Source organism: Urocampus carinirostris, chromosome 17 (genome assembly GCF_059441175.1).
Source record: "Urocampus carinirostris isolate Australia breed hairy pipefish chromosome 17, RoL_Ucar_1.0, whole genome shotgun sequence".
NCBI classification, from domain to species: domain Eukaryota; kingdom Metazoa; phylum Chordata; class Actinopteri; order Syngnathiformes; family Syngnathidae; genus Urocampus; species Urocampus carinirostris.
In genome coordinates, this window is record NC_142365.1 from 5,065,001 (window position 1) to 5,085,823 (window position 20,823).

General features: G+C 40.7%; 1 protein-coding gene across 4 annotated transcripts in view; it reads right to left on the reverse strand.

Moving 5' to 3' along the window:
• msi2b (musashi RNA-binding protein 2b) overlaps positions 1-20,823 on the reverse strand; it is a 576,812-nt gene that overhangs the window by 101,095 nt on the left and 454,894 nt on the right. For all 4 annotated transcript variants that reach the window (XM_088320755.1, XM_088320758.1, XM_088320756.1 and 1 more), the window contains exon 10: positions 14,931-15,005. In XM_088320755.1, the coding sequence (XP_088176881.1) occupies positions 14,931-15,005 (75 nt within the window). The remainder of the gene's footprint in view (positions 1-14,930; positions 15,006-20,823) is intronic.

Here is a 20,823-nt window from a genome sequence, read left to right on the forward strand (position 1 = left end):
ATAAATGGGTATGGCTATCCTTCAAAGTCTTCGATACTGCCTCCAATCAAACGGAGCCCCCCAAAACAGAACTGATTTTAAACACAAGTCCACAAGCCAGAGTGCCCGAGAAGCATGCGAGCTTCCTGTCTCCACCTATTAAGATTGCATGTGCAACTTTAAAAGTTGAAAGCTCTATATAAAGTATTCCTAAGTCAGCCTCTTCCCATCTCTGTGCAGCAGGCAGGTGCAAAATCCTGAGAGGCTACCTGCTGTTTCAGGCCAATGCTTTGCAGTGACCTGTTGTGCATTTATCACATGCTTGGTTGCTTCTGCCCCAGTTTAAAAGGGACAGAAGACCCTAAGGAACCGTCACTTCAGACTCACAGGTCAGCGCCTCTTTCCTTATATGCAACGTGCGGCCTAGACTGCTGTTCCGATAGATAGATACTTTATTCATCCCCGCAGGGAAATTCACATTTCCAGCAGCATCCCTGCGCTGAAAACAATACAATAATAAAGCAAAAAGAATACAATATACAAATACCCAATGTCCATCCATCCATCCATCGGGGGCCAAATCGTTTCGCAAGCCACTGTAACACTTAAATGAAGCTTTCTTCCTTGCAGGTTTTGACTATCGCGGGACCTTTTAAGAACGCAGCCCTCGAAAAATGAAGGATTACTGTCATCAGTGTTCCCTCTAAGATGCGCGCGAGCGCAATTGCGCACTGCTCGCAAATTCTCAGCGCACGAGAAAAATCGAGCCGGCGCATAAAAATGAGGGCTCAAAATTACTAATTAAGGAGCGACTTAAGTCAAAGTTACACTGCATGAAGGTAAAAATACACGGGTTCCCCTGACGTTGTGTCCTAAATGTGGTATTTTGAAGTCGAGTCGAAGACAACGAAGTTGAGTAAAGTCAGTAGAGTTTGTCGAGAACCGGCTTCTTCGGCTCGGCTCACTAAAAGGAACCGGCTCTTTCGGGTCCCAAACGGCTCTTCGGGTTGTTTTTGCTTCTTTAATCCCAACATGACCAAATATGATGTAAAATTATGCACAAAATGACTTAAAGGAAGAGGGGAATAGACCAAAAAAGAAAAAAAATACCAAAATAAAAAAGTAGTGAAAAGCTGAGAAAAAAAGAAACAAAAGGAAGAGGAAAAAAAGAAGGAAAATTTTAGAAAAAAGCCAGAAAAAAAGAAAAGAAAGAAACTTAGGAAAAAAAGTAAATAGAGAACAAAAAGAAAAAAGGAACAGCTCGTAAAAAATAAACACAATGAGATTTTTTTTAAAGGAATTTAAAAAAAAGTAGAAAAAAACACGGAAAATGAAGAAAAAGTTTGTGTTGCATTCAAATAATTTCCAATTATATCAAGTCAATCTTGTTGCCAACATTGTACTTCCACTCAAAAATTGTATCTTGCAACCGACTAAATAAGCCCCCAAAAATGTTAATATTATGCTACAAAATATATCAGGAAATAAAAAAAAATGGATATCTTGTGAAAGAATTGTAAGAACAATGAAATGAAATGAAATGATCTGCATTTATTTAGCGCTTTTCAAGTCAAGACTTCCCAAAGCGCTTTACAGTGTGCTTCACATTCCCCAATAGCGGCCTTGCAGCCATGTAAGGCGCTAACCTGCTTATTGGGGGTATTAGGGGTTCAGTGTCTTACCCAAGGACACTTCGATCAAGAGATCACAGGAGCCGGGAATCGAACCTGCGATCTCTTGATCCCAAGACGAGCGCGCTACCTCCTGAGCCACTGCTGCCCCCAAACAACGTTTGCAATAGTACATGAGCCAATTCATTCAAAAGAGAAAAATAATTACTCAGCAAAATGTAACTTGATGTCAAGTTTTGGACATGTTTGATAATGACTTAGTTGCCACACTTGGGATTATGGTTGCTCACTGTTGTTTCAAGCGTTGCTCACCGCACCGGGGAAAATTACAGGGAACATTGACTGTCATGCTAGTTTTTCGGTATCAAGGTAAAACCTATTCCTGCAGTTATCCTCCATCTCTCCATCCTATTTTCAAAAGCGCTGTTTTCCTGTTTCGACATCTGCGAGAGCTGAATGACGGATTGCAACGCGTCTCTCTTCTGCGGTCGAACTGATGGAAGCCTCTCGCATCTTCATCTCTGCTTTTTTTTTTTTTGCAGAGTGGCATAATGACCTCCAAGTAGCAGCCCTAATGGAACCATAATGGTCATTTATGCCGGGGGAGGCTCCGAAGGCGCAGCTGCCGAGGGGCAAAACGGGCGAGCGCTGTGCAGTTCCTGGCAGAGTCCCCCCCCCTCCGCTTCTATTTCACGCGAATCGAATTCTTTTGGTGAATGCGTCCTTTTATACGCCCGCTGCGTGAGCGCAATTAACCGAGCATTCAGGCGTGTGTCATGGAAGCTCGTCGACAATGGGAGGATTCTAGAAATGTCACGTGCGGCTTTATGGCTCGTCGTCTTTGTCGTCCGCGGGACAAATGCGCGTTCAATTATCGTCATTATCATTAGCGTCTTATTCATCGGATACGTTTTACAATAGCATTTACGCAATAGACGCGGAAAAGGAGTCCGACAATACGCTTGCGCTGGCGGACGCGTTAATTCAGTGGAACAGTGGAACCTCGGTTTTCGAACGCCTCTCAGTTCGAACAAATCGGAGTCCGACCCAAAAATTTCGAGAAATTCTTGCTTCGCTGTTCGGTCAAAAAATCGGAGTTCGAAGGCCGGTAATGCGTGAGTGCGTACGCTACAAAAAAATGTACAAAAAATACCCATGAAACAATCAATATTGTCAATACAAATAGTATACCCCGCCATTTTTGTAGTTTTCATAAAAAAATGGGTATTTTGTAATTAGCTTACCTAAAATGCCTTGTATTTGGTAGCACTGGTAGTGTTTGACCGGAGTTCTGTCCAAAAATTACAATTCTAAACATTTAAATAAAAAATATATATGAAATGTGAATCCTAACTTAGTCAATGTCAAGAACCGGAACATGATCAGGACCCAAATGCGTGACGTTTCTCACAAAAGCCTTTTATTTTATGGGATATGAGGAAACAGGCACGTTAGGCAGCAGTCTGGTGTAAAATGATAGGACGCCAGAGGCCGATGAGATTGATACCAATTGCCCGAGCAGATATCGGACAGATGGGGTCGATACCGGACAGGACGGGACAGACAGGATGAAATTGAAACAGGATATCGAAATTAAACAGGACAAACTAGACAGGAACAAAAACTGGAGAGAATAATAAACAGTACAAAAATAAACAGGAACAATACCAGACAGGAAATACCAACAGGAAACAGGACAGAGTCAAAACCCACGTCTTGCAGGGCAGAGCTCCGTTGACGGACCGACAACCAAAGAGCGAGAGCACTGAGCTTAAATAGACGGAAAGCCAATCTGTCAATGAGCCGCAGCTGGCGCCACACGGGCGGGGTCAATTGGGCGCCATGGCAACCATGACCGTCAACTCTGTTCAGTTGTAATCATATTAAATCCCCATTTCACAGGATTTAACTACATTTTTCCAATTTTTGCAATAAAAAGCTGAAATAATATATGATAAAATATTGTTGCTCCCGGCCTTACTGTGCGGAGTTTGTATGTTCTCCCCGTGCTTGCGTGGGTTTCCTCCGGGCACTCCGGTTTCCTCCCACGTTCCAAAGACATGCGTTTCAGGTGAATTGGCCAGTCCAAATTGTCCCTAGGTGTGACTGAGCGAGTGAGTTGTCTGTCCCCGTGTGCCCTGCGATTGGCTGGCAACCAGTTCAGGGTGTCCCCTGCCCACTGCCCGATGATTGCTGGGATGGGCTCCAGCACCCCCGCGACCCTACTGAGGATAAGCGGTGCAGCTGATGAGATGAGATATTGTCGAAAACGAAAAAAAATACCGAAAATATTGTAATAAAAAAAAATAAACAGCAAAAAACTGTAAATGCAATGAGTAAATACCTTTTGATAGTTTACTACATTTCTTCTTCATTTTTCTCATTACAGATTGTTTCTCAATAGAGAAGCACTCAAAACCCAAACAAACACAAGGTCATATTTGAAGTTTTTTCTTTATAAATACGGCTCGACTCGGAGTACGGCGAGCCGCACGACACGTTGAGGCATTTGAATCATGTTAATGAGGTTGTTGCATAGGAACGGGAACATACGCTAATGTGAAGTATGCTTTGGGATCTTCTACTTTGTCCATTTGCTGCATCGCACTCCCACACGTTATTAGCGAAAATGTACTGTATGGCCTCACGCTGGAGACTACACAGCTACGTTAAAAGAGCTTTTGTGCTGATGGATGCTGCCATGTGATTATTACATACAAATTACACATTTCTTACAACACCCTATTAAGGTGATATATATATATATCAGTGTTCATTTTACCCGTGAAAAGTGATGGGTCCCACGGGCTCGCATGCTCAAAAATCTATGGGTCCCAACAGAGATCTATGGGTCCCCAAAATTTAATGTTATCGAGGTTGAAATGGTAAATCGGTGACAAATATATAATAACAATCTATATATTCATTCAGTTTTAATCATACAATTATTAATTCATTTTCTGCATCAAATTATTGTTGGTAATATACCGATTAAAGGGATAACCTGTCATGAATTACTAACTCAGATCACCTGGAGCAATCATGTGGCGCCTGGGTAGGCGCCTACTGATTGGCTGGCACTTCTCTCTTAAGCGCGCTGCGTCCAGAGAGCAGTGTCAGAGTGTACATTTTGGTTTCGGTTCGTTTAGCAATTTGCATACTCGGCAGCCAATCAGAAGCTTGCATCAAATAACTTTGTGCTTCCGGACTTTCCCGAGCGTTATAAGGTCGTGCGTTTGCATATCATTTTCCAAAGTAGACACACAGAGAACACAAGAAAAATGGATAAATGGTTAGGAATCAAGCCAAAACCTCAGCCCCAGAATATTCAAAAGAAGCTAACAAAATTGATGTCGCTACAAAACGTAAACGTACATGAAAAGCATCATGGAAAGAAGAGTTCACGTGGCTTGTAGCAGACGACACAATGCAAACATTGCATGAATGAAGATGAGGAAATACAGGTACATACAGATGGCAGATGGAAAACAGTGATGTCATATACATGCAATGAATGTTATAAGTAGATTTATAAGAAACTTAATTTTAAAGTGTTGTTCTTTTATACATTTTGATTACATTGTATGGGGTAGCAGTAGCTCAGGAGGTAGAGCCCTCTTCTTGGGATCAAGGGATCCCAGTTCGAATCCCGGCTCGTCCGTGTTACACGTCAAAGTGTCCTTGGGTAAGACACTGAACCCCTAATACCCCCAATAAGCAGGTTAGCGTCTTACATGGCTGCAAGGCCGCTATTGGGAAATGTGGAGCACATTGTAAAGCGCTTTGGGAAGTCATTGACTTGAAAAGCGCTAGATAAATGCAGATCATTTCAGTTTTTTTGACCAATTTCGTTGTCACAATATGTTAACCCATTTTGTAACAGTGACAATAAAGGTATATTCTATTCTATTCTATTATCAATCCTTTATATTTGCAACAATGGTTTTTTTTTTGCGATGACTCGTCTTATTGTGTTTCAAGTTGTGAAACATGGGGCAGGCAACTTTATGGTTGGGCCGGAAACTTTTCAGAGTTGTCTTTCTCGGTGTCCGGTAACTCTTTGGCATGGGTTTCAGACACTGCTATAACACTTTGACTTTGAACTGTACTTAAAACTGTGTCCTATAAAAAGTGGCCTAAACCCTACCCTATCTGCCAAGATTGCCTCTGCATGAAGCTACAAATGGATTAATTTCACTAGTTCTATTTACCGTATTTTCCGCACTATAGGGCGCACCCCCAAAAATAGTTTTTGGTCCTATATCTTCCATAGATAAGGCGTACCGGATTATAAGGTGCTACAATGGGAACGTCGACAAAACAGTCAGATGATTCAGTCCAACTGATTACCCCCTTAACATTCCCAAAGCTTGCAAAGAAGCGATACGTGTCGTAGACACGTGCGGATGCGGTGTCCGTACGATGTCACTCAAATGCATCGTTTCAAATATCATTCGGAAGGTTAAAGTCTTGGGATTCAAGAAATGCCAAACATTTCTTAGTTTCTATTTTCTTTTTCGCTCGCAACTTTACTGTGCATATGACAATAAACACTTGGAATTGAGTTGAATTCACTCAACTCATCACAGCAACATCAAGATCGTTCTAAAACAAGATACCGGGAAAATATAAAGCCGCATAGCTCACCTAAGTTCTTACGTTCAATAATGATACGCAATCATGGTCTTCTTACAACCGTGAGTGAAGTAAATCCAGACTAATGAAACATGTTTCTTCATGGCGTACTTTAGCAAGCTTGCTAAGCTTGCTACGCCATTGCTAAACTCGGCCAATTGCAGGGTTTGTTTTGGCCATCTAGCCAATCCGAGGCTCCGAATAACTTCAGCCAATAGCGATCGATTCAACGGATGATTGACACATCTTTTTCGGCCAATTGCAGGGTTTGTTTCGGCGCTCTAGCCAATCCGAGGCTCCGAATAACTTCAGCCAATAGCGATCGATTTAACGGATGATTGACACATCTTTTTCGGCCAATTGCTGGGTTTGTTTTGGCGCTCTAGCCAATCCGAGGCTCCGAATAACTTCAGCCAATAGCGATCGATTTAACGGATGATTGACACATCTTTTTCAGCCAATAGCAGGGTTTGTTTCGGCCCTCTAGCCTATCCGAGGCTCCGAGTAACTTTAGCCAATAGTGATCGATTCAAATGATGATTGACACATTGGTTAGCCAATGAAACGCCGGTATATAAATCCCAGCATACATTGCCGACTACTCCACGTTCGGGGGAAAATCGAGTCGGCGGCTGTTGCGTAAGTTGCGAGACCTTGCGATTTAATGTTGAGCCATATATAAGGCGCACTGTATTATAAGGCGCATGGTCAGCTTTTGAAAAAAATAAAGCCTTTTAGGTGCGCCTTATAGTGCGGAAAATACGGTAATCTCTGGGCCATGTGTATGAATAGAAAGGGCCACAGGTACCCAAACCCTGTCCCTATAATTCAAAACCTTCCATTCAAATCCTCGTAAATCAAGCGAAATAACAAGAAAAACAACCCCTACAATTCCACTCGAATGCCTTTAACTAACTCTCAGACACGCAATCAAATTGACTATCGGATCATTTCAAGAGGTGAATCATTTGCGTCAGCGGCGTGTCGTCTTTACTCTCGGCCCGTTTGCGACGCGTTCCAGGTTGTGTTTACTGTCACTTTGCATTTTTTGACCTCCTCTCATGTGTTTCAGTGGACGCCAGATGGAGTTTACCGTGCCGGCCTGCAAATACTCGCTCTGTGATATCTTCCTCAAGTGCGTATTTCATCCCTGATCATTGCTTTGGCGCCTTTCATCTCGACAACAATTGCCTAAACACGTGTTACCGGTGAAAAAGGACCCGTGCGGTTTTCTCGGTGCAAAACCAAAAAAATAATGCTGGAGCTCTGCCCAGAATTTATGCCTCTCGGATCTGGTCTGGCATTTATTTATTGGTTAGAGCACAGTGGTGTACAGTGAAAAAACCAGGATGCTTCCACCAGTTTAGCAATGAAGAAAACGCGTCAATATTTATCCTGGGGGGTTCCAATTTGAAGAAGCAGTCTTATTTTAACATTTAAACAAAAAAAAAAGAAAAAATACCAATTACCCCGTCAAGAGCCGAGCGAGTCCAGAGGACACGGTTTTAATCATACGGCTTTATCAAACTCTTTAAATTGAGTTTAACATGGAGAGGATAATGTATTCTGCCTCCGGGAAGGTGATATCATTTAATTTGCCCCAAACAGTAAACATTTGGAAAAATCAATGCTTGGCTGCATTTATTGAATAAACACAAAGAGTTCCTATGCAATGTGTATCATGGAATAAAGTTGTTTTGTCATATTTTTTCTGAACCAGGTTTTTTGATGAAAAAATCATCAAACTTTGTTTATTTTCACCGAAAGTCTAATTTTAAGTATAAGATTTGTAAACATTTACTATATATTTATTATTTTGACTTTATATAATTTAAATCAAAATAAGAATGTTATTTTTCTCCTTTACACTCATGAGAATAAGTAGCTGGAAAATGAGAAAAAAAAAAAAAAGTTATCATATTGTGAAACTCCCCCCATCTGTTAAAAATAGTTAACATTCTAAGTAATCATTCTAATTTTTAGTAAGGTACCGTATTTTCCGCACTATAAGGCGCACCTAAAAGCCTTTATTTTTTTCAAAAGCTGACCATGCGCCTTATAATACAGTGCGCCTTATTTATGGAACAAAATTAATTCGCAAAGTCTTGCAACTAACTTGCAGCCGCCGACTAGATTTTCCCCCGAACGCCAAGTAGTCCGCGGTGTATGCTGGGATTTATATACCGGCGTTTCATTGGCTAACCAATGTGTCAATCATCATTTGAATGGATCTCTATTGGCTAAAGTTATTCGGAGGTCAAGGGGAGGATCCTTCTTATCATTTACAGGCTGGCATTGGCTTGAACGGCAAAACAAAGCCTGCAATTGGCCGAAAAAGATGAATGCGTATAGCACGTGGCTGACGGCATACAGAAAGCATTTTTTTACTATTTTGTATGTGTAAATATTTTATTCTCCTGGATTTACAACACTCACGGATATAAGAGGACCACGGCTGCACATTATTATGAACACAACGACTTAGGTGAGCTACTCCGGCTATATATATTATCCCTGTATCTTGTTTCAGACTGAACTCGATGTTTATGTGATAAGCGGTGCAGATAATGGATGGAATGGAGTGTCTATTTTTAAATTAAACTCAATTCCAAGTGTTTATTGTCATATATACAGTATAGTTGCGAGCGAAAAAGAAAATAGAAACTAAGGAATGGTTGGCATTTCTTGAATCCCAAGACTTTAACCTTCCGAATGATATTTGAAATGATGCATTTGAGTGACATCGTACGGACACCGCATCCGCACGTGTTCTCGACAGGTATTTGCGTCTTTGCAAGCTTTGGGAATGTTAAGGGGGTAATTAGTTGGACTGAACCATCTGACTGTTTTGTCGACGTTCCCATTGTAGCGCCTTATAATCCGGTGCGTCTTGTGTATGTCAAAAATAGGACCAAAAACTATTTTTTCGATGTGCGCCCTATAGTGCGGAAAATATGGTTATTATTTTCTGACTTAATTTTCTCATAAATTACCCCCCAAAAAAAACATTGAATTTAGCAAAATTAAAAAAAAAAAAATTTAAACCTCAAAAAAAAGTTAAAATATTGTAAAATAAGAAAAAAGGAATAAACAAAAAAACATAAGGGCCAATCTTAAGTTTTTTATATCAGTCAATGAATGTCCCATTTGTCAAACTTTGAATTCTTACTGTATTCTTAAATTATATTTCTTGGTCTGATTTCAAGTACTGTTTTCCTTCTTGTTAGCATTTTTTTTACTTTATTTTTTTATATTAAAATGTTGAAGGTTATTTTCTCAATTCATTTTCTATCAGAGAAAAAAATTAGTTAACAAAATAATTTTTTAATAATTATTATATGTGTTATTATTGGAATGTTTCTAACTAAAATGAAGTGATTGGTGGATTTAGCTCATTTTATTATTCAATTTTACAACAATAATTAAAAAAAATATTTCAGAAAAAGAAAAATAATTTTCAACTATCTATTAAAGGGCCATTTTTTTTTGCAGTTTAAGTTATCATATAGCGTTTTTTGTTCATAAATGCTGCTTTTTATTCATTTTTCAAAATCTCACCTTCCACTTAGAAAGTTTACATATACCCAGTGTCTGAAACACATGACAAAAAATACCGGACACCAGGGCAGACAACTCTGCAAATTGCCTGCCCAGCCATAAAGTTGCCTGCCCCATTTTCCACAACTTGGTATGCAATAAGCGACTAATTACAAAAAAAAACGTTGCAAAGTATTAAGGATTGATTATCAGAATATATAACAGAACAACACTTTAAAATTAAGGTTATTAATGTTGTAGAAAATGAACTTGCATTTGTAGAATAGATTTGCATACATTTAGAAAGAAATGTAGAAAGACTTGCTTACAGTTAGGAGAAATGTTGCTTACATCTCGGGGAGGTCTCGGCGGACGAATTAGTATAAACAATCCTCCTTAAGGGAGGACAACAGATAACGGCAAAGGGAAAGGTGACATAAACTGGCATAAACTTAAAAACACTTCCAAATAAGGATGGAACTCTGGGCATGTACGCCTTCAGGCGTAAAAAGGGACGGGGCCAAACCGGGTACACGTGCTATGTTGAAAACTATAAAGATCCACGCATATCTGTGATACGCTGATTCTCTTGTTGAAATTGTGTATCAATAAAAAGAACGTCATTTTGATTCCAGCATTTCTTTGAACACGTATGAGACGATTCAACAAATTGGTCTTATCTTCATCATTAAAAATCTACTTATAAAATTTATTGCATGTATATGACATCGCTCTTTTCCATCTGTCATCAGTATGTTACTCATCTTCATGCATGCAATGTTTGCATTGCATCGTCTGCTACAAGCCACTAGAACTCCTCTTTCAACGATGCTTTTAAGGTACGTTTACGTTTTGTAGCGTCATCAATTTTGTTAGCTTCTTTTGAATATTCTGGGGCTGAGGTTTTGGCTTGATTCCTAACCACTTCTCTATTTTTCTTGTGTTCTCTGTGCGTCTACTTTGGAAAATGATATGCAAATGCACAAGCTTATAACGCTTGGGAATGAAATGAAATGATCTGCATTTATAGAGCGCTTTTCAAGTCAATGACTTCCCAAAGCGCTTTACAGTGTGCTTCACATTTCCCAATAGGGCCTTGTATTGCAGCCATGTAAGGCGCTAACCTGCTTATTGGGGGTATTAGGTATTAGGGTTCAGTGTCTTACCCGAGGACACTTCGACATGTAACACGGACAAGCCGGGATTCGAACTGGGATCCCTTGATCCCAAGACGAGCGCTCTACCTCCTGAGCTACTGCCGCCCCAAGTCCGGAAGCACAAAGTTATTCAATTCAGACTTCTGATTGGATGCCGAGTATGCAAATTGCCAAACGAACCGAAATTTCCAAACCGAATGAAGATTTCGAACTCGGAATAAAGCAAACGTTTGATTTGAAAACAAATCTTTCATTTTCTTTTTTTGGGGGGATATATTTTCTTGAAAAAGTTGTCGGCCACATTGTACGCCTGACGTCCGGGCAGACGTTATTTCAGACCCTGAAATACCCCCATTTCCTTATCTGTGATAATATTTCATAGCATCATTAAATCGCCCCATCATTGAATGGTGTGCATGTATGTGAACCACTGTTTTCAGATTCTTTTTTACACACAAACAGATTAAAGATCCATTCCAACTGTGGCAATGCCATTTAGAATGTGACCGGCGATCAGTGCAGCTTGCAAAGAAAACACACAAAAATCCCCCCCATACATTGTTGCCGTTAGCTGCAAATCTCGCGCACATCTGCTCCGCGGGTGGTCTCAGCTGGACCTTTCCACGGTACCATTCCCGGATCCATTTGGCGAAGATATTAGAGTTCTGAGCCGCCGTCAGCCGTTTCCCATTCCGGCTTATCAGTGGCAGGATGGCACAGCAAACAAAGTATGTGTAAAGTCCTTAAATAAAGCATGAAATGGAAAGGATGGCTGCGAGGTCTCCCGCCGGGGTCCGTCGCACCTGCTCGCATCCCCCCACCACATCAATCTACCGCCTGGACTCTCATTAAAGCGCCTTTAGTATCTGAGTCAACACTTTGGAAATGCTTTCTTTTGCGTTTCGAAAAAGCACATTTCAGGATGGAATTTGCATACATCTGCTGGAAAATGACAAGCGTGTCCCCTTTTATTGCTATGGTCACGGTAGAGTTTAAGGGCGCCGGCATATATCATGTGGGTATAACCCTGCAGGTGACTGAAGTGCATGTTAACTCATTCAAAACCAGACGTTTATCTCAAATGGCAATATTATAAGGAATACCAAAAATTTTGTAACAACATAGGCATAGAACAGGGGTCAGCAACAGTGTTCCCTCACATTCTCGGCGCACGAGAAAATCTAGCCAGCGCACAAAAATGAGGGCTCAAAATTACTAATTAAGAAGCGAATTAAGTCAAAGGTACAGTGCATGAAGGTCAAAATACACGGGTTTCCCTGACGTTGTGTCCTAAATGCGGTATGTTGAAGTCGAGTCGAAGGAGAACGAAGTTGAGTAAAGTTAGTAGAGTTTACGAGGAACCGGCTTCTTCGGCTCGGCTCACTAAAAGGAACCGGCTCTTCGGGTTGTTTTTGCTTCATTAATCCCAACATGACCAAATATTATGTAAAATTATGCACAAAATGACTTAAAGGAAGAGGGGAATAGAACAAAAAAGAAAAAAAAATACCAAAATGAAAAAGTAGTTAAAAGCTGAGAAAAAAAGAAACAAAAGGAAGAGAAAAAAGAAGGAAAAATTTAGAAAAAAAGCCAGAAAAAAAGAAAATAAAGAAAAAAAAGTAAATAGAGAACAAAAAGAAAAGAGTAACAGCTCGGAAAAAATAAACACAATGAGATTTTTTTTTAAAGGAATTTAAAAAAAAGAAAAAAAACACAGAAAAAAGAAGAAAAAGTTTGTGTCGCATTCAAATAATTTCCAATTATATCAAGTGAATCTTGTTGCCAACATTGTACTTCCACAAAAAATGTAATTAAGTACAGTTCTGTATCGTACAACCGACTAAATAAGCCCCCAAAAATGTTAATATTATGCGACAAAATATATCAGGAAATAAAAATAAATGGATATTTTGTGAAAAAAATGTAAGAACAAACGCCGTTTGCAATCGTACATGAGTCAATTCAATCAAAAGAGAAAAATAATTATGCATTGCCAGAAACTCAGCAAAATGTAACTTGATGTCAAGTTTTGGACATGTTTGATAATGAATTATCTTGCCACACTTGGGATTATGGTTGCTCACTGTTGTTTCAAGCGCTGCTCACCGACTTTGTGTGAACGCTCAGACCCGGGGAAAATTACAGGGAACATTGGTCAGCAACCTTTTCGGTGTGGAGTGCCACTTTCAAATTTCCTTGTAAATCAGTGTGCCACACCAAGATTAATGACTTACACAAACATTTTTTAATATCCAACAGAGCTGTCATTTTACACCAGTCCAAATATACAACATGGATAAACATTTTAATCGTATAACTGACCAATTTATCTCCCACTATTCTTGTTCATCAATCAACTACAAAATGAATGTGAATAACAAGTGGAAAGGCCTGTAGCCATCCATGACTTTTTGCCACAAGAATGAACCAGAATCAACCATTCTTCATTGACAATGAACTAAAATCAAAAAACAAGTGATATGGACAGCTACCATACCATTCATCAATGATATCTTGTTGCAGAAAATATCAAAACTTGAAATAACAGCAGCAAACCAGAAGGCACGCACGCGCACACACGCTTCTTTAAAATATTCGCCATCGGTAAATGGTTTTCTGTTCTTTGCTATGCAGTGAGCAATGTGATAGCTTACTTCAGTGGTGGTGTTTTTAGCAGGGACAAGTCTTCAGAGTCGGTGTTTGTTTGCTGTAACTGGACACTGCGCGTTTTAATGTCTCCGCCATGTCAGACTCATCCTTGAATTCGGGTTCCGTCTCGTAATGACGTTTAACACTTGCTGTGCGAGGTACAGAGCTCTCGAGGCATAATGCACAAAACAGCACGGTCATTTTTTGCGTAAAGCCTCATTCATCTATCCAGGCTGGCTGGAAATAACGAGATGTTTTGAGCCGTAATGATTCGTTGATTTATTGCGCGCGTGTGTTTCGTTGGCTGGGTTAAAACACGGAGCTCTCCTCTGCTAGGCGCCGTGCAAACACACTGACACACAAAGTAGAGGAGGGGCGCTAACATAAAGCCTCTGAATAACACGGTGCATAGCTGAAAATGTCTATATTTCAGGTAAAAATGCGCATTTTAAAAATATAATCATTATTACTTTGCCGTGCGCTTGCGTGGCACTGGTTAACCCCTTGCATGCCACTGCTGGCACGCGTGTCATAGGTTGCCGACCCCTGGCATAGAACATAGCAAAAGCGAGCTTCAACCCTCATCTTTCTTTAGAAAAAATAGAATGTGTCTCCTTATTACAATTGTTCAGAAAACAACAGTTGAACATTGCTTAAGTTCTCGAAAATACTCGTTTCCCCCAAAAAACACTGAGAACAACGGCTTTTCTGAAAGGATGTTTTTCAAGCAGAACTTCAGCTTATATTCCAAGAACACTGCACTTATGCATGAACTTTGCAAAAACCTTTCACCACCCAATGTTTATGGTGACGTGATCACAGGATTTTGGTTACCATGGCGAATGCATTCCTGCCGATCGCCATGAAACCTCATCTTTCTCCGCCCTAACCATGACGGAGGAGTTTTTCAACTTCTTTAAAAAGAAAAAAGCTCTGTTGAAGCGTCTGTCTGTCCTTATCCATATTTTCCCTTTTCTTAACCACACTGCTTTACTACGCCGACTCGAGGGCCGCCGACACACTCTCAATTACAGGATACAGGAAGTAAACTAGGAAGTGGGGACTTACTCGATGTGTGGACAAAGATCTGATAAAAGCCAATCCTGTCTTTTAATGTGGATCTATCATACTGAAATCATTCCCAGAGGCTTGATAGCAACTGATGTAGGAAAGCCTTTATAATATATATTTTTTTCACAGCACAAAAATGAAAACATACTTTCTCGTTTTGGTACGGCACTAAATGAGCTAATGATCATTGGTGCTTGTGCGATTGTATGTGTAAATCAGCCTCAGTTGGAAAGTGCATCAACATTAAAATAAAATGCCGCCTTCGACTCACCAGGGAACTGGTAGCTGTAGCTGGGTGCAAATCCAGTGTATCCACGGCCGTACGTGGCCACAATGTTCGGGTAACCTTTGGAAAGAAGATTGGAGGTGTTTAGCATCAACATACGGAAAATGTGCTGAAGAAATTGTCCTCATACATTGCAAAAGAGAATATGTACCTAATAGGCAGAGAACGTGTTTGTTTTCAGTGAAAGTATATGATTTTAGGATATTATTACCTTATTTCTAGTAACCTATAACCTTATCCTCCTTGTTTTATAACCTTATCTTCTCTGTTCCTTTATCTTCTTGAGTTTTTTACCTCACTGTGAATGTGTGAAACTGGAGTGTCATGCTCAATTTCGTTGTCACAATATGTTAACCCATTTTGTAACAATGACAACAAAGGTATATTCTATTCTATTCTATTCTAAAATAAGGAAAATGTCACTCTGAAAATAAGAGAATTTGTATAGAATGGCAGGTTTCTCGTTTAACACTGCAACAAAACTTACTCCATTTGTAGAATATATTATGTGTTTTTATAAGTCCTTGGTAATTTTGTTCTCTGCTCTATTTTAAGGGTTGACGTTTTCTTATTGTCACAGTTGCCATGGCGCCCAATTGGCCCCGCCCATGTGGCGCCAGCTGCGGCCCGTTAACAGTCACGCTTCCTTTGTCAGCCGGTCAACGAACCTCTGCCCCGCAAGACGTGGGTTTCGACCTGTTTGTATTTCCAGTCCGGTATTGTTCCCGTTTATTTTGTCCCGTTTAATTTCGGTTTCCAGTTTTGTTTCCGTCTATTTTTTGTCCTGTTTATTATTTTCTCCAGTTTCCGTTTACGTCTAGTTTCTCCTGTTTATTTTCAATATCCTGATTCATTATCCATCCTGTCTGTCCTGTCCGGTATCGACCCCATCTGTCCGATTTCAACTCGGGCAATTGGAATCGATCTCGTCGGTCGGTCTGGCTTCCTGTCTGCCTAACGTGCACGACTTCCCATTTCCCGTAAAATAAAACGCTTGTGTGAGAACGTCACGCGTTTGGGTCCTGATCCCGTTCTGCGTCTTGACACTTATCTCATAAGAAATAAACAGAATAAACCATCTAAAAATAAGAGACATTTCACTTTTCGCAATATACTATTTTTCCAAATGTATCTGTTACAAAAATCTGCACCGCTTATCCTCATTAGGGTCACGGGGGTGCTGGAGCCCATCCCAGCCATCTCCGGGCAGTGGGCAGGGGACACCCTCAACTGGTTAACAACCAGTCCCAGGGACACAGGGACAGACAACTTGCTCGCTCATTCACACCTAGGGACAATCTGGGCTAGCCAATTAACCTGACATGCATGTTTTTGGAATGTGGGAGGAAACCGGAATGCCCGGAGAAAACCCACGCAAGCACGGGGAGAACATGCAAACTCCACACAGGAGGTTCGATCTCATGACCTCAGAACTGTGCTGCAAACGCGCTAACCACTGCGCCGCCGAGCTGCCCACTTGACAAAGTCATTCTGCTTATTTTTAATGATATTTTATGAGAGAAACAAGTTAAATGTCGTAAAATAAGAGAAGTAATATAGAGTAATCATATTTCTCTAAATAGGAAATACCGTAAATTCCGGACTATATGCCGCTACTTTTTTCTCCAAACGTTCAACCCTGCGGCTTATTCAGTGATGCGGCCAATTTATGTAATTTTTCTAACAGCCGCCAGCAGCGCTCGAGTACAAAAGGTAAGATTTAGACCGGTGGAATATATGCGCCGAGGAAGACTGCAACTTCTTAGCTTGTGCACAAATTAAATTAGCGTAGACATACCCTCATCATGCAAATTGCAATAAGAAAGGCACATGACGCAGCTTTCAAGCTAAATGCAATCGAGCAGTCCGATAAAGAAGGAAACAGAGGTACTGCACGTAAATTTTACGAGCATGTTCCGAGTAGCGTTTTGCTACCCTTCACAGGCACGGTTTGGGATGAAAGTTATAATATTATTATTAAAGCTTTGAAAACTCTCTCGGTGTACCGTCTTTTATTTGTAAATATGTGTAACCATGTATAATATGTATATGCAACTGTATATTTTTGTAATGTATTTATTTCAGAGACTTATTCTGATATGTTTTCCACGGGCGAATCAAAAAGAAGGGGCGAAAACAACGGGGGCTGACGGGAAGTGGAGTAAAAGTGAGACGTGTTTGTGGACGCAGCGGACAATAGTGGATATATATATTTTCCCACCCTTACCTTTGGAAATATACACTTTTTTCCTTGGATTACTTTCAACGGGCACCCGGAACTCTGCAGGTCTGCATCAAACCTTAAGTACTGGTATCATCTTCCGTTCATTTTGCTGGCTGTGGTTGTTGGACTGTGTACTTTATATTCAGTTACAATCGCGGGACTCAAAGTCGGGTTTGGATTAATTTAGTGATTGTGTTACATGCTTTAATGTGGGCGCATGCGGCTTATATACAGGTGCGGCTTGTGTAAGTACAAAAGCCTCTTAAAATGTGGTGGGTGCGGCTTATAATCAGGTGCGCTCTATCGTCCTGAATTTACGGTAAGTCCTATTTTGGAGGGAAGCGCTTTGACACCCGGAGATTACCAGAAACAATAAATGAGAAAGTATTCTCTTCCCCATCATCCACACAGGGAGATAAAATGTGACCCTCAAAATAGTACAAGATGGTGAAAGACTCTTTTATCAAGCGGACAGCCTAATACATATGCCGTCCCACCCTCATTTACCCTCTTTGAAAAATGGCGAGGTGGGAGTCATTTGCTCACTCTCTTCCGAACCTAATAAAAAGAGCCGACATGTATTCATGGCTCATCATGTTTATGGTCCACTGTCGAACGGGGAACACTCACGGTGGCGGAGAGCCCCGCCCTTAAATCAATGTTCAACTGTCCGTAATTAGATTAGGAACTCATTTTGATCAAGCCTCTCTTGTTGTTTTCCCAACACATCAAGCGGGGAGGGTAATCGGTCAAAGGCGTCGGCAAGGACTGTATTTTCCGGATTATGATGGCATCCCCCCCCCAAAAAAAACCTACCGTAAATTCCGGACTATAAGCCGCTACTTTTTTCCCAAACTTTCAACCCTGCGGCTTATTCAGCGGCCAATTTATGTCATTTTTCTAACGGCCGCCAGCGGCGCTCGAGTACAAAAGGTAAGATTCGGACCGGTGGATTACCTGCATGTGAATTTTACTTTGCGAGCGTGTTGCTAGGTGTTTTTGATTAAGGGAGCGTGGGACGACATCCATATGACAGAATCTCTTTCCCATACTGGGGTAAACGTCTTTGATGACATCGGTAATAAGGAGAAGTACGATATGTTTTTTTAACACAGTCGTTTACTGTGTTGCGAGCGTGTTGCTAGTAGCGTTTTGCTACCTTTCACAGGCACGGTTTGGGATGAAAGTTATAATATTATTATTAAAGCTTTGAAAACTCTCTCGGTGTACCGTCTTTCTTTGTAAATATGTGTAACCATGTATAATATGTATTTGCAACTGTATATTTTTGTAATGTATTTATTTCAGACACTTATTCTGATATGTTTTGGACAGGCGTCTTAAAAAGAAGGGGCGTAACAAACGCGGGCTGACGGGAAGTGGGGACCGGTAAAGGTGAGTGTTTGTGGACACGGCGGACAATAGTGGATACAAATTCTTCCCACCCTTAACTTTGGAAATATACACTTTTTTCGTTGGAATACTTTCAACGGGCACCCGGACTCAGCAGGTCTGCATCAAACATTAAGTACCGGTATAATTTTTCGTTCATTTTGCCGGCTGTGATTTTTGGACTGTGTCGGGTATGGGTCAATTTTGTGTTTGTTTTGCATTTTTGCAATGTGGGCGCATGCGGCTAATATACAGGTGCGCCAGGTGCGGCTTGTGTATGTACGAAATCGGTTGTCCACCCGAAATGCGGTGGGTGCTGCTTATAATCAGGTGCGCTCTATAGTCCGGAATTTACGGTAACTGGTCAGAGAGTTGAACACGCGCCTTATAAGCCGGTGCGCCTTATATGCAGACACAAGTGCGTAATAATGGTGGCAACGGGGATAAAATCGGATAGCAATGGTAAAAGTACTGAATCCTAACCACCAGAAGTCTGGGGCAATCATTACAAAAGTTTACTCCAGCCCCTTTTTATAATCCAAAAACGTGCAATTAGAACCATACACAGGGTAGGTTATCGAGATCATACTCATATTTTATTCCTGCAGTCCAAATGATTAAAATTGGATGATTTAGTAAAATTTTTCACTGCACAACTGCTATTTAAGGTCAACAAGAACATAGTGCCAGAAAACATCCAAAAATTATTCATTCAGAAAGAGGGAAATTATAACTTAAGGGGCTGTCGTGAATTCATAATCCCAAAGGTGAGAACCACCAGGAAAAGTATGTGTGTGTCTGTGTGTGGAGTCCAAATACAGAGATGAAGAAAATGGGGTATGAGTGATACGAGAGATTGGGAATAGTGTGTTTACAACTATGGTTAACTTTGTTGTTATTGTTGTTATTGTTATATCATAACTGTTGTTATTAATATTATTATTAATATTATTACTATTGTTGTTATTATCATTGGTGTATTAAATAGGGAAGATGAAGGGGTAGGGGAAATAAGCATCTGCTTCTTACTACCCCTTTTCGAACAAGTTATGTAACATTATTTTGTTGCTGAGTTATGGTTTTTGTTCTGTTTTTATTTCAATGTTCGAAATAAAGTTTTCATTCATTTATTCATTCACCAGACTGTTAGTGACATGGATGGTTGTCACGAAGGCATTGAATTGGATTCAATGGGAATCAAACCCGGATCACGGCGGGGAGAATGCTGGATCCTATCCAACAGACCATTAAGGATACAGTTGACACATAAAAAGGCTTAATATCTGATCATCATACTTTTTGCAGTTACCGTACCAGATATGTTAAGAGTAAAGAAAACGTTTCAGTTTCTCACAGCTGTCACAATACGAATATGTGCGGCCATGCGTTCATTAATATTTTTCAGGACGACCAAATTACTTCCCACAATGCTGTTCTCCTCATGCACTTCAAAACGGCCGTATTACTTCCCACAATACCGCTCTCGTCATTCAGTTTAGAATCTTGTGCGCTTCGTAAAGACTTTGCGAGTCGGCTCTACCTCGGACAGGTTTGTCAGTACATACTTTCGTAACCAGGCTTGATAATAATATCAACTATTTGGTACCATGACTAAAAATAGAGTGATTATGAGATAAAACCTAAAGCGTTTTATATATGTTGTCTGAATCCATGATCTGGGATTGATTCAGTCTTCAATTTTATGCAAAGGTAGCAATTGTGATCAGTGATACAACAATGTTCTCCCGGTTGGGGTAATCCATCAAAGACGTCAGCGAGTACCTTCGTCCCGTGCTTCTTAGCTCCTTTTATTGAGCAGAAACGTTGAGACATTTTTATAAAAGAGAAGCATAACATTTAGGGCCCTCCGGGGAGCACTGCTCGACGCCCACCAGTGACAGCGTTGATGTACTTTATGTTCTGTGGACTGTGCAGAAGGGTTCTTACACACATGTTGCCGGATTTCTTCGTCGATACTTGAAAAACGGTGTTAGGGTTTTTATGCCAGTGCAGTAAATTTTGCCCGACCATTCATTATCCTCTGCTTATCTGAAGTAGGGTCGCAGGGGCAGGGGCTTCCACAGGGAAGCATATAACTCCCTCTCCACAGCCACTTCATCCGGCTCATCGAACGGGATCCCGCGGCGTTTCCAGGACAGCCTGGAGAAGTTGTCTCTCCAGCGTGTCCTGAGTCGCCCCCAGGGCCTTCAGTCAGATCTAAATACCCAGAAAAACTCTGAAGGGAGGTGTCTAGGTTGCATC